Below are 15,000 nucleotides of genomic sequence, written 5' to 3' on the forward strand. Positions count from 1 at the left end.
ATGTTGTCCTTTGCTCTAACGTATCTAAATATTTATAGGTTCTCATCACAGATTAAAATTATTTAAGTATTCTCTTCAACTGGAGCGGCTTACCTAAGAATTCTCTTGTAATTATCTAAGTCTTTCTATATTTGTTTCGATTTACCTAAATATAGAAGAGTTGTCTATCACTAAATAGAATATGACAAAGCAACTTTAATCAATCATTCCATCCAGGTCAATGAATTGGGCTCTTTGTAATTTGTGGAATTTAACCGAATTACATCTCTAATAACTGAACCGACGTACACGAAATCTCTATTAAATTACTGTTAAATACACGAGGCTAAATACAATTGAAAGTTTAGCGTCACCAACAATAATACCGGTAATGATGAGAAATGAATAAATGAACGCCGCTGACCCTGTACACAACGTTACGTAATACTGTTACGTAATATGGTGTATAAATAACATGGCCAGGAGGTAAATGTCACTCTGGCTTACTTAGCGCGGCTGAGACATTGACTTTATTGTCGCTAACTGCTTTTACTAGATGGGCGGCAGACTTTGCTACCCGCTTATTTGTCTTAACAAAAGAACGAAGGTAATGAATTACATCACGCAAAATAATTCGAATAAAATATGATAAAATAGGTAATAAAATATAACGTTATACTAATGAATAGAAATCAAAATCGTTAAATATAATACGTAGAGGTCATTAAACTGTAGAGGAGATTATATGCAAACTGAATGAAACAAAAAACAGATGGAGTATGAAGTTTTACAGTGTGAGTTTTATTGTTTGACAAAAATAAAATAATGAAGAACATATATAAATTCCACTTGAAGCGTATGGTAACTTCATTAACACAAGCGGAATGTCAAAGTGCAAAACGTCGCGAAATAAAGATAAAATAGAAAACTGACATGTGATATGTTGTTTCCACCTGACTGCCTCCCATATTCTCTCTGCTCTGATGAAAATGTTTTATCAATACCATAGGTAGGTATATTATATATATATATATATATATATATATATATATATATATATATATATATATATATATATATAAGTATATATATATAATAGAGATAAATACTATTTAAAACGTTGAAACCATATTTCGGCACTGTGAATATGGAATAAATATATACATATATAAGTGTGTATATGTGCATGTGTATATATATATATATATATATGTTTTTGTATATATACATAACTTTCCACCTGTCCATACAGTATGTATATGTATATGTATGTATGTATGTATATATATATATATATATATATATATATATATATATATATATATATATATATATATATATATATTTTTCTTTTTTTTCTTTTGTATAATGTGACTGCGAACTCCTACTGGAAAGGTTCTAAAGGCGGATTTTTAGGCGTCACATCAAAAACGACCGAACAATTTGAAACGACGAGAAGGCGAAACATTTCGAGAACCCGAGATCCGGGAACCGAAGCAGATACGTTGGAGGCACGAGCGTACATGCTTACTTCAGCATTTAAGAAATCTTGGCTGCATCATTCAGAGCTGATATTCCTTCCCTTTGGTCTTCTATTGTTACCTCAGGATCCTTGACTATTCAGCCCTTCTCCTTTCTAACCTTATCTCTTCCTATCTTTTTTTTTTTTTTCTCTTGAGAAGGATCGTCTTGTCTCTCACCGACATTGCACCTGTGCGTCAATCTGGGTAAAATCTTCGTTATTCGTCTCAACGACGTTTTCGTATTTCGCTTTCGTCCAACTCCCTTCTTCTCTTCGTCGTCGTCGTCCTCCTCCCTCGCTTTTCTTCTCTCGCTACTTTTTTATCCTCAAGACCACGCCCTAGTGATGGCTGAACGCCAGCAATTCTCTTCCAGAGATCTTCCACTTTCTCTCACGGATATTGAATTTCGGTCCTAAAATAAGAAATTAAACGATCTTTCTCAGACATGTTTCTCCTATTATTATCTTGGATCAGACCCGAACAAACAGGATTAGCACCAATTACACCACCTGCGCCCAAGAAAGGGAGAATTCCACCCTCCCTTCTCTCTCTCTCTCTCTCTCTCGTATGAAGACAAGGATGGCCATTGTTATGGAAAAGACATAAAGGGGAAAATAGATATGTGAGGGAAGAATGACTAACAACTAATTTTCATTTGAGCTTCTTTACGAGCACCCGCGAGGTTAACGAGGCATATAGCAACTATTCCTCAGCATCGGTTTGTTTCTCTTTTGTTGTTAGGCAATATGTTTGTTTGACAGTTTTCTATCTTCATTTGCTGTTTGTGACTTATTTATTTGTTGTGATAGTTTGAGTTTTATTTAGCGTCTTGCATTATGAATATTCCACTCGAAAAGTCAATGGTCCTCAAGTTTCGTTTAAAAGTCTCCACACAATATGAATGACAATAACAAAAACATCATTAGTGATAATAATAATAACGTAAAACTTTGAATTATTATACCAAAAAATTCTGTACACAATAAAGAAATCAAGACAGACTCTAGTCTCGGCAAGGATGAAGTGAACTGGTTCTTGGCTGAAGGATGTTTAACATCGTCTTCTCTAATGGTGGATTTGTCAGTCAGTAATTTTTTCTCTCGAAATCCAAATTTATTATAGGAAATAATTTTAACTTCCTGAAAACAATGCTTATGAAAAGTTTTTTTGAAAGTAAGACTTCCTGTGTTATATCTCCACATACGCACACATACATATGCACACATAAACGCACACACACACACTATACGAGTATATATATATATATATATATATATATATATATATATATATATATATATATATATATATATATATATATATATATATATATATATATATATATATATATGTTTGTGTATGCGTTAATATTTAACAAGGTTCCACAATGATATTCATGGTAATTGGTGAAACTCATTGCAAAAGTAGCGAGATAACGCCAACACTTAGATTTCTCAAAACTTCTACAAAAGTGGGCAAAAGTGCGCCGTTTTCATCATGTTTCAATTATTAACGTAATTATTAACGTGAATATTAATATGGATACTTGTTACATACTTTCAGTGCGGTCGTGCATTTTTCACCTTATGCACAAACACACGCACACATACACATACACATACACATACACACACACACACACACATATATATACATATATATATATATATATATATATATATATATATATATATATATATATATATATATATATATATATATATATGTATATATATATATATATATATATATATATATATATATATATATATATATATATATATAATATATCAAGTTTACAATAAGGACTGTTAGTCCTGGAAAGCTTGTAACTTATTTTTCAATAAATATCTTCGCTAGATACCATCTAGTCTCAATGAGGTCCTGTTAGTAATTGTAGTAATGTACAGAAAAATTGTGCAAGTGATAAAGTTAATATATATATATATATATATATATATATATATATATATATATATATATATATATATATATATATAATATATATATATATATATATATTGTCAAAGATTTCTATCCCTCCTCGTCTGACAGCTAGAAATTAATTTATTCAGGGAATAATTTAATTTTCATTTGACTGTTGGGCCAAGAAAACATGACAGGAGAGGTAGACCAAGTGTATTTTCAACTAAGAAAGGACAGTTAGCGCCTGTTTGAACTCATGTAGGGGAAGCCCCACTTCAGCTGACCTGGGGTAAACAACAGCCAAAACCCCCTCACCCCCATCACGCAATATAGGAGCGGCCGATCCGCTAGGGGAATGGGAGGCGCATCCAGGCTGTGAGATAGGAACTTAACCTCTAAGTACTTAATCTTAGGATCTACTTTTTCTCCACTCCTTTGTTGGCTGTATGACTCTTTGCAGATCGACGTAGGCCTAGACTTCGAAGCAAACAACTGTGGAAGGTGCACACTGGATTCCCAGGCAATGACTCTGAGCAGAACTGCCACCCGAGACACACATGCGGTCTCTCCTTTTACACCAGTGAAAACTAACTTCCGTAACCGGCCGAGTCTCTCATGCCCAGCGCAAGCATCTGCAGGCCCAGGAGCCACCCTACCCTGTCCAGTTCACAAATCTATGCGAGGACCCGTTAATGACTGTCATCCAAATTTCGCCACGATTCCTGGTTGCAGCCTGATCGCAAGAATCCGTTGCCCACACAGAAATCATCTTCATTAACTAATTGCCATTATCCTGGAATTCACCCTTTCCAATGTATTACTGTCTGTGAATTAATGCATTTTAGCATAACTGAGTCGCTTGTTTTAACATGGATTGTTGTATCTAAGGCCCCTCATATTTACATTGTGTGTCTGTAAATTACTGCATTACTGATCTATCATATGTGATTTATGTGTCTGTAAATTGCTACATTTTTGGTCTCACATATTTGCCCCCTTCTCTGTAAATAAAACCCTTCTGATTGCAAATGAATTCTAATTCCAAATGGTGACCTTCATTATTTATGTAAATCAAGGAAGATTCTAAGGTGAGTTCCACTAGTTTTCCTTTTTGTTCATAATCTTGGATCCCCCCTGGTATGAAGGCAGTCTATAATAATAAATTGTTACAATTTCCATCCACACCGAGAACCCAGTTTATGATAATATATATATATATATATATATATATATATATATATATATATATATATATATATATATATATATATATATATATATATATATATACATATATATATATATATATGTGTGTGTGTATGTATGTATGTATTTCAAAAGCCATAATAATAATTTTACTACTCGACTACCTCACCCTTTTCTTTATAAGCTTATCACTGCTAGTCTTTTATCTCTGTCGGGTAAAATGAAGACAGTTACACCTACCACGGCAGGACTTGACCCGGTGACGATGTGCTAATGCCACATTCATTACTGTAACAAAACTACGCTAGTGAGTTGTCGATGGAGTCTCTTGTGTATGGGTCGAGTACGGCTACGTAAAAGATGAAAATCCTTCAGTTATTCCTGCCTCGGATGAAGGGCTTGCAGTGATAAACGTGCCCCAAAAAAGTGCGAGAAGTTCGATATATATATATATATATATATATATATATATATATATATATATATATATATATATATATATATTATATATATATATACACATTATATATATTTATTTATGTGTGTATATATATATGTATATATATGTGTACACAAATATATATATATATATATATATATATATATATATATATATATATATATATATATATATATATATATATATATATATATATATATATATATATATATATATATATATATATATATATATATATATATATATATATATATATGTGTGTGTGTGTGTGTGTGTGTGTGTGTGTGTGTGTGTGTGTGTGTGTGTGTGTGTGTGTAGAATCTACTGGTCACTATTTACCAGATATGTATGTAAATGTAATTGTAATATCCACAATGCCCTCTTAACTTCTTGAATTCTTCGTGCTTTTTGGATGCGCTTGTCACTACAAAGCCTTAAGACCCAAGTGCAAGAAATATGAAGAAATTATGATGTCCGGTCGCAGGAAACGAACCCGGGTCCCATAATCAGAACGAGGTCCTCAATATTACAGGTCAGCAATAGGATCTTGTTCTGATTATGGGACCCGGGTTCGTTTCCCGCAACCAGACATCGTAATTTCTTCATATTTCTTGCACTTGGACCTGAAGGCTTTGTAGTGACAAGCGCATTCAAAAAGCACAAAGAATTCCAGAAGTTAAGAGGGCATTGTGGCTATTACAATTACACACACACACACATATATATATGTATTTGTATATATATACATATATATATTATATATATTTTGTATGTATATATATATACTGTTCCTCACTAATGTTAGTATGAATAAAGTTTTTGTCTGATTCATGTTGACCTTTGTGCGTCCAGCTTTAGTGCAATTTGCTCGCTTGACAAATTATGCAATAAATCACCTAGGTTTGACAGCTTATGATAAAAAATGTTTCTATATGACACACTCGGAAAAAAATACGACTCTGTGACTAATTTCAGTGACTAATTTCAGCCGATCAAATTAATAACCCTTTAAAAACCCTCTAACGACAGACGTTGAAAAATTTCTTTTCCTATTATTTTACATAAAAATTTCTTTTCCTATTATTTTACATAAAAATTTCTTTTCCTATTATTTTACATAGTCCCTGATTTTGTTACACGTCTTACTTAAACGTGAATGATGTTTACAAGACACTGCGCTATAGTTGCTTTCCTTTTCATTATTTATGGCATTACCTAATTTTCCAAGATATTTCCAAGTAATTCTTTTTTTTCTTTTGTGGCGTTATTAGAATATGTAGATCTTATGGCTTAAAAGATAGGACGAAATAGCATTTAAGGCAGAGAAGAGAAAGGAGGTACCATCACTTGAAAAGGAAATGGTCGTTAGTTTACCCTGCAACCGCTCGGAAACAAGTAAAATGATCAACATATCTCTTTAGGTATCCAATAGGCAGAATTAAAGAAAATTAAAGTATAAAAGTACGATAACAGATGGTATTTGAAAAATGCAATCCTTGTTTTATATATTTCATCTTCATATTTCGAATTAAGTTTTGAAGATTATCACAGGAGAAAAACTTAATAATCAATAGAAATGAAACAATGCACCTCTCATATTATTCTTTCACTTGAGCAGCTTAAATATCTCGCAATAAAGAACATTTAAAATATGCAACATTAATCTGAGATCATTCTTAATTCTCCTGATGATCAGATGATAGTATAGTTACTGTTCCAGAATTCCTTAACATTGAGCCGCATATACAAGAAACCTACTCAGCGATTCAGCATTAAGTAAAGACAGAAAAATATAGCGCGTCTCACACGTCCTTGGCAAATATTTCAAAGGTTTCCCATGCCAGCAAAATCTGGTACAGGTTTTAGAGTCAGTAGGAAAATAGTCACAAGATTTTATCATTCAAAAAGTGGTGTGCTTTAATTCTTAGTACTATGTGTTATTTTTTCTTTATCTATAACACCATCAATTTCTTTTATTTGTCCTAAATCTCTTATTTTTCTTAATTTCGTTACACTGTTATTTTTATTTTCATCATTTAGTTACATAAAGAAGCAACTTTTTGAAAACTTGACATCCTTTATTTTAACAATTTACTCTCGCATTATTTCTGTTATCTGGTAATTTAAATCTCCATCCACGTTGCAGAATTTATCAGCATTTTCCTTTCAGCTGGTGAATTTATCAGAGCTTTTTCCTCCTCATTTTGGAATTTATGACGCACTTCCCTACGCTAAAAATTTATTAAGTTCTGGCAGCACGCAACGTAGAGCAAGATATCGTTGCTTGATTTTTTTTTTTTTTTTTGGCGAGAATAACACATCACCCCCAAGGCCCGAAAGTTCCTTTTTATCTGAGAGAGAGAGAGAGAGAGAGAGAGAGAGAGAGAGAGAGAGAGAGAGAGAGAGAGAGAGAGAGAGAGATTCCAAATTAAACAGAAAGGAGATATACAGTAACGTTTTTAAATTAAATACATTTTCACAGAGAGAGAGAGAGAGAGAGAGAGAGAGAGAGAGAGAGAGAGAGAGAGAGAGAGAGAGAGAGGATTTCTAACTAGTCTAAGAAAATATAGACTAACGTTTTCAAATTAAATATATTCTCACAGAGAGAGAGAGAGAGAGAGAGAGAGAGAGAGAGAGAGAGAGAGAGAGAGAGAGAGAGAGAGAGAGAGAGAGAGAGAGAGAGAGAGAGAGAGAGATTAAGAAGTGTTCACGAGAATGTGCCTCAATTTTACATGTTCAGTACGTGAAGTAAAAAAAGTTTATACTTATACCCCATTTGAAAACATGCTTATAAAAATATTTTCAAGCTTTCTCATATATATAATAATAATAATAATAATAATAATAATAATAATAATAATAATAATAATAATAATACATAAAGGCCCTCTCTTGTAGGTTTTCTGAAGTATCTAATTACAATCCAAATTTCAATCATAAACACAATTGCAATTTTGTAAACGAGGGGACCAGTTCCGCGCCAGGAATTAACATGTGAAAACCCTTTAATAATTAACAGGATTTCGGGAGCTGTTTGGTGATAAATGCCCGGCGAGAGGAAAGTGACAGCCGACGCAATATTACCCTAAAGAGATGAATTATGGCCACCACCGACGGCTGCTTATGAGCAAGACCTCCAGCTACGAGATTCCTACTTTTCTCCGGTGACACTGTAGCCTCACCGTGATCTACTACCACAATACTTCTGTTTCTCCTCGGGTCCTTTAGTCTCACCGTGATTCACTGCCACAACGATTCTATTTTTCTTCGGGCCCTATAGTCTCCTTGTGACTCACTGCCACAATGCTTCTATTTCTCTTCGGGACCTTAGCCTCACTGTGATTCACTGCCACAATGCTTATATTTCTCTTCGGGCCCTATAGTCTCACAGTGATTCACTGCCACAATACTTCTATTTCGCTTCAGGCCCTATAGCCTCACTGTGATTCACTGCCACAATGCTTCTATTTCTCTTTGGGCCCTATAGTCTCACAGTGATTCACTGCCACAATACTTCTATGTCTGTTGGGGCCCTATAGCCTCACTGTGAGTCACTGCCACAATGATTCTATTTGTCTTCAGGCCCTATAGTCTCACTGTGATTCACTGCCACAATGATTCTATTTCTCTTCGGGCCCTATAGTCTCACAGTGATTCACTGCCACAATACTTCTATGTCTCTTGGGGCCCTATAGCCTCACTGTGATTCACTGCCACAATGATTCTATTTCTCTTCGGGCCCTATAGTCTCACTGTGATTCACTGCCACATTGCTTCTATTTCTCCTCGGGCCCTACAGCCTCACTGCCACAATGTTTCTATTTCTCTTCGGGCCCTACAGCCTCACTGTGATTCACTGCCACAATGCTTCTATTTCTCCTCGGGCCCAATAGCCTCACTGTGATTCATTGCCATAATGCTTCTATTTCTCTTCGGGCCCAATAGCCTCACTGTGATTCACTGCCACAATGCTTGTATTTCTCTTCGGGCCCTATAGCCTCACTGTGATTCACTGCCACAATGTTTCTATTTCGCTTCAGGCCCTATAGCCTAACTGTGATTCACTGCCACAATGCTTCTATTTCTCTTCGGGCCCTATAGCCTCACTGTGATTCACTGCCACAATCCTTCTATTTCGCTTCAAGCCCTATAGCCTCACTGTGATTCACTGCCACAATGCTTCTATTTCTCTTCGGGCCATATAGTCTCACAGTGATTCACTGCCACAATACTTCTATGTCTCTTGGGGCCCTATAGCCTCACTGTGATTCACTGCCACAATGATTCTATTTCTCTTCGGGCCCTATAGTCTCACTGTGATTCACTGCCACATTGCTTCTATTTCTCCTCGGGCCCTACAGCCTCACTGCCGCAATGTTTCTATTTTGCTTCACGCCCTACAGCCTCACTGTGATTCACTGCCACAATGATTCTATTTCTCTTCAGGCCCTATAGTCTCACTGTGATTCACTGCCACATTGTTTCTATTTCTCCTCGGGCCCTACTGCCTCACTGCCACAATGTTTCTATTTCGCTTCAGGCCCTACAGCCTCACTGTGATTCACTGCCACAATGTTTCTATTTCGCTTCAGGCCCTACAGCCTCACTGTGATTCACTGCCACAATGCTTCTATTTCTCCTCGGGCCCAATAGCCTCACTGTGATTCATTGCCATAATGCTTCTATTTCTCTTCGGGCCCAATAGCCTCACTGTGATTCACTGCCACAATGCTTCTATTTCTCTTCAGGCCCTACAGCCTCACTGTGATTCACTGCCACAATCTTTCTATTTCACTTCAGGCCCTATAGCCTCACTGTGATTCACTGCCACAATACTTCTAATTCTCTTCGGGCCCTATAGTCTCACTGTGATTCACTGCTACAATGCTTCTATTTCTCTTCGGGCCCTATAGCCTCACTGTGATGCACTGCCACAATCCTTCTATTTCTCTTCGTGCCCTATAGCCTCATTGTGATTCACTGCCACAATCCTTCTATTTCGCTTCGGGCCCTATAGCCTCACTGTGATTCACTGCCACAATGCTTCTATTTCTCCTCGGGTCCTATAGCCCCACTGTGATTCACTGCCACAACGATTCTATTTCTCTTCGGGCCCTATAGACTCACTGTGATTCACTGCCACAATGCTTCTATTTCTTCTCGGGTCCTATAGCCTCACTGTGATTCACTGCCACAATGCTTGTATTTCTCTTCGGGCCCTATAGCCTCACTGTGATTCACCGCCAAAATGCTTCTATTTCTCCTTGGTCCCTAAAGCCTCACTGTGATTCACTTCCACAATGCTTCTATTTCTCCTTGGTCCCTAAAGCCTCACTGTGATTCACTGCCACAATGCTTCTATTTCTCCTTGGTCCCTAAGCCTCACTGTGATTCACTGCCACAACGCTTCTATTTCTCCTTGGTCCCTAAAACCTCATTGTGATTCACTGCCACAATGCTTCTATTTCTCTTTGGGCCCTCTAGCCTCACTGTGATTCACTGCCACAACGCTTCTATTTCTCCTTGGTACCTATAGCTTCACTGTGATTCACTGCCACAACGATATTATTTCTCTTCGGGCCCTATAGTCTCACTGTGATTCAATGCCACATTGCTTCTATTTCTCCTCGGGCCCTACAGCCTAACTGATACAATGTTTCTATTTCTCTTCGGGCCCTACAGCCTCACTGTGATTCACTGCCACAATGCTTGTATTTATCCTCGGGCCCAATAGCCTCACTGTGATTCATTGCCATAATGCTTCTATTTCTCTTCAGGCCCAATAGCCTCACTGTGATTCACTGCCACAATGCTTCTATTTCTCTTCGGGCCCTATAGCCTCACTGTGATTCACTGCCACAATGCTTCTATTTCTCTTCGGGCCCTATAGCCTCATTGTGGTTCACTGCCACACTGCTTATATTTCTCCCAGGACCCTATAGTCTCACTGTTCTTCACTGCCACAGTGTTTATTTTTCCTCCGGCTCCATAGCCTCAATGTGGCTCACTGCCACAATGCTTCTATTTCTCCTCGGGCCCCATAGCCTCATTGTGATTCACTGCCACAATGCTTCTATTTCTCTTCATGCCCTATAGACTCATTGTCATTTACTGCCATAATGCTCCTATTTCTCCTCGGGCTCTATAGCCTCATTGTGATTCACTGTCACAATGTCTCATCATGTTTCTATTTTTTCGGTGGATCCTCTTTGTGTTTCACTGTAACAATAATCTGTATCTGTTTTGCCGGTGATTCTCTGCAGCAATAATTCTATCAGTCCAGCTGTTCTCGGTCCTCATTGTTACCTACTGCCACAATGATTCTAATGCTACTGTGGTTCTTGGTCTTCGTTGTTACCCATCGCTGCAAAACCTCTAATTTCCTATTATCTCTGTAGCCTCATGTCGCCCAAAAATCCCAGTACTTCTATGATTTCTTTTGCCATGCAACCATATTGTAATCCTGCTACAAACGTGCTTCTAGTATTTTAACTGATTTCCTCAGTGTGACCCACTACCTCAATACTTCTTTATTCGCTTGCACACGTAATCCATTGCAGTAATACTTCTGTTTTTCTTTGGGCCTCATTGTGGCTTTTTTAGGTAACTAAATACGTTATCTGAAGAGCTCTTGGAAATTTAGTCCTTGTTATTAGGTCTACTTCAGTGGATCTCAGGCCTTGCATTGGCAAACTTCCACGGTCACGTGATCCCTTTATTATTACAATAAACAATTAGATAACAACGAAGATGAAATGAACCCATTACTTGGGCATGAATGCATACTTCATTATAAGTCACTTTGTTATAAGTCATTATAAGTATGGCAACGGTCTCTTTCTGGGTTGCCAACCATGATTAGGAAAAAAAATGAATCTATACCAGGGGACAGCTTCAGAGGAACAAACATCCTAAAGGCCATTGCCACCTTTATGCTAGAACCACGATTCAGCAGGTAAAAGATTAATGTGGCAATGACTGTTGCTTTTTTATTTGGAGCCACACCTGTCAGAGAAGCGGCTTAGTGTTAACAATAAATCAGCGGTGAGGAGATTAATAAAATTAAGCTTCATCACCGCGAATAAAATGTTAACTGACTTCAATTTACAAGTGAATATTGGGGCTCGGTCAGTAATTAAAAAGTGAAGATAAGCTTCTAATAAGATAAATGAAAACCTGTTAAGTGGAAATAATTACAAGGAAACTCCATCAAGTGAAAAGATCTTATTCGAATAGATCATTACCCTAAATTGGAATTCAAAATGGATTAGCTGAATCTGTCATCATCGTCGGACAAAAAAAAAATCTTTCAACATGTCCTGGAATTGATGACGTAAATAGTCTCTCGCCCACCCCCCAACCCCCGCCCCCGCCCTGTGCATTCTACCGAAATGAATCCTGTATATACGAAATGGGAAAAGGAAACAGTATATATACGGAGCTTTAGCAGGTTTTCTTTATTATGCGCAAAATTTGGCCATATATTCAGAGAGAGAGAGTATCACGTAAGGCATCCTATACCCAAAATTCTGTAGGAACTGTCCTTCTCTTGATCAAAAATGTTTTTCTACAGTTAGTTATTTTCTATAGTAATTTAAGAAAAAGAGCGAACAAAATTATAACTACAATATATATTAACTTTTTCTTTAGGCATGATTTCTGTTCTATTGATATTTGGTTAAACTTGCGACAGTCTGTGCATACTGCATTCTTTTGTTACCAGTTACAGGTAAACAAGTTGTTAAGAAAGCAGCCTAGATCGAGGTTTTCGGTAATAGGTCCATGAATATAGAATGTGGTTCGCAGTTTAATGCTTGTAATACAGGAACTGAAACCATGAGATATGTAAGGATTCTTGAAAGGAGAGCAGAGCATCCATAAAAATTTAATTATGCCTCAGTGTCATAAATTACTAATAACGGTATGATAGAGCTATAACTCTATTACACTCTTGTAGACTGGTTGGAGTATTATTTCAGAAAAGCCTACATCATAAATGACAAAAGATATTTATTATGGCAATCTGAATTTAACTCTCGAGCAAGTTTAGGTTTCACTAAATTTCAAAATATGTTGATTTTCATTTAGGGCAACGATCTAGTCTTGGATCCTAAACGTGTAAATAAATGAGTGAATGCAGTCTCAATTTCCAACGTATGAGATCGTATCTCTGCACTGTTCATTACTCCAGAATCCTATAGTGACATCATGTTGACAGACTACATTGTTATGCTTTTTTATCAGACGACAACTGGTTTTGTACAAGAAACGCGAAAAAGGTAAAATTATTATTATTATTATTTTTTTTGCAGTAACCAACAAAGATTTTGGCAGTCATGGCCGTCCCGGTCTCTTCAGTATTAAGAATGGTCACCTATATGAACTACAATGAATAATGAAAGTGGGAAAAATACGTCTCTTGTATGAATGAGCAGAATATGCACCAAAACGGTAGCAAGAAATTCGGTCGAGTTACCCATATTTTTAAATATTGCTTGACACCTTAAAAAAAGGCAAATTTTTTTGTCAATCTCGTGTTTATAGACCACAATATTTTTTTTACGTTTGACAATGAATAACACCTAAAAGTAAGGTAAACTGTTTACCACCCAAAATTTGATAGTCATGGCACTGACGGCCGGATATGGGTAACATATTATCGGATGCTAATTCCTCGAGGATATATTGACTGTCTTTAGGTCGTAGCAATGTACAGCATCAATAGTAAGGACAAAAATGCTATCTTCCTCTTTATGATGAGACAAATAACGACGAAAGTAAACAGAAGCTCAGCATTATTAGAAATTATGGGTAGTTTCTTACGTTAAGACCTTCCTTTAAAGGTCTGAAAGCACACCTGCAATAACCTATACTATAGTGTTATAACAATACACCCACGAGCATGAAAGATAACTAATAATTGATACCGGTAATTTGAACAGAAATATTGACATGAAAATATATATATTAAAAATCACATAAATAAATGCACATGTATATGATGAACGGTGCATCAATAAACAGAAGTGGAAATACAGACACACACACACACACACATATATATATAGAGGGTGCGTGTGTGTGTGTGTGTGTGTGTAAGGGCATGGCACTGAACGTATGTTTTTAAAGTGTGAAAAACTCACCATATGAGGAAGAGTGGCTCTGACAACCCGGTTGCTCCTCCTCCACGTGATGTAGCCTTCGTCAAGACGAGGAGGACAGTCTTCTTCGTCTTCCTCTTCGTCTTCTTCGTCGCTGAGCCCCAGTTCCCCCAAGGGATTGATATCTGGTTTAGGCCACCCCTTGTCGCTCACGAGGTCACGGGGATAGGCTGCATCAGGGATCGAGATGCCCCGAGGAACACCGTCCTCCAGTCCATTAGGACGCTCCAGCTGTTGGGAGGGCTGTTCCAGCTGGCGCTGTTGACCTCCAATGTAACTGTTGTACCGGTCGCCGAGGGCGCCATCATCCCCAGGACTTTCGTTTCCTTGAGGGGTTACCGGGGAAGAGCCCATAGAGCGGGCCAGTTCCAAGGAGGGAGAGAAGGGAGGGATAATTCTGCTCTGAATGCTGTCTGTGGTGTCCGGGGGAGGACCTCCATAGTTACTGACATAACCGCTGACTTCCTCCGTCAGTATGAGCGGCAGGAGCACCGCCAGGGAGACCTTCAAGGCGGTGCTATAGTTCGGCGTGGAGGCCATCACAACTGGACTATAACAGCTTCGACGCCGGCACCGTAGGGCGGCAAGCTTGGGATGAAGTCGGGCAGCCTCTCATGGGGCGCCGCCCTTAGGCACTCTGTGTAGACGCGCAACACTTGACTGTCTCACGGGCAATACTGTCACATCACTCGATCAATGTGAAAAAATATAACGAAGTAAATAAAAAACCACTCGATAAATTTCT

General features: G+C 37.4%; 1 protein-coding gene across 3 annotated transcripts in view; it reads right to left on the bottom strand.

The window, feature by feature from the left end:
- LOC136829532 (uncharacterized) overlaps positions 1–15,000 on the bottom strand; it is an 821,233-nt gene that overhangs the window by 461,992 nt on the left and 344,241 nt on the right. For all 3 annotated transcript variants that reach the window (XM_067088366.1, XM_067088365.1, XM_067088364.1), the window contains exon 3: positions 14,238–15,000. This exon is cut by the window's right edge and continues 246 nt beyond it. In XM_067088366.1, coding sequence (XP_066944467.1) covers positions 14,238–14,795 — 558 coding nt within the window. In that variant the 5' untranslated portion in view covers positions 14,796–15,000. The remainder of the gene's footprint in view (positions 1–14,237) is intronic.

This window comes from Macrobrachium rosenbergii, chromosome 44 (genome assembly GCF_040412425.1).
Source record: "Macrobrachium rosenbergii isolate ZJJX-2024 chromosome 44, ASM4041242v1, whole genome shotgun sequence".
In the NCBI taxonomy this organism is placed as follows: Eukaryota; Metazoa; Arthropoda; class Malacostraca; order Decapoda; family Palaemonidae; genus Macrobrachium; species Macrobrachium rosenbergii.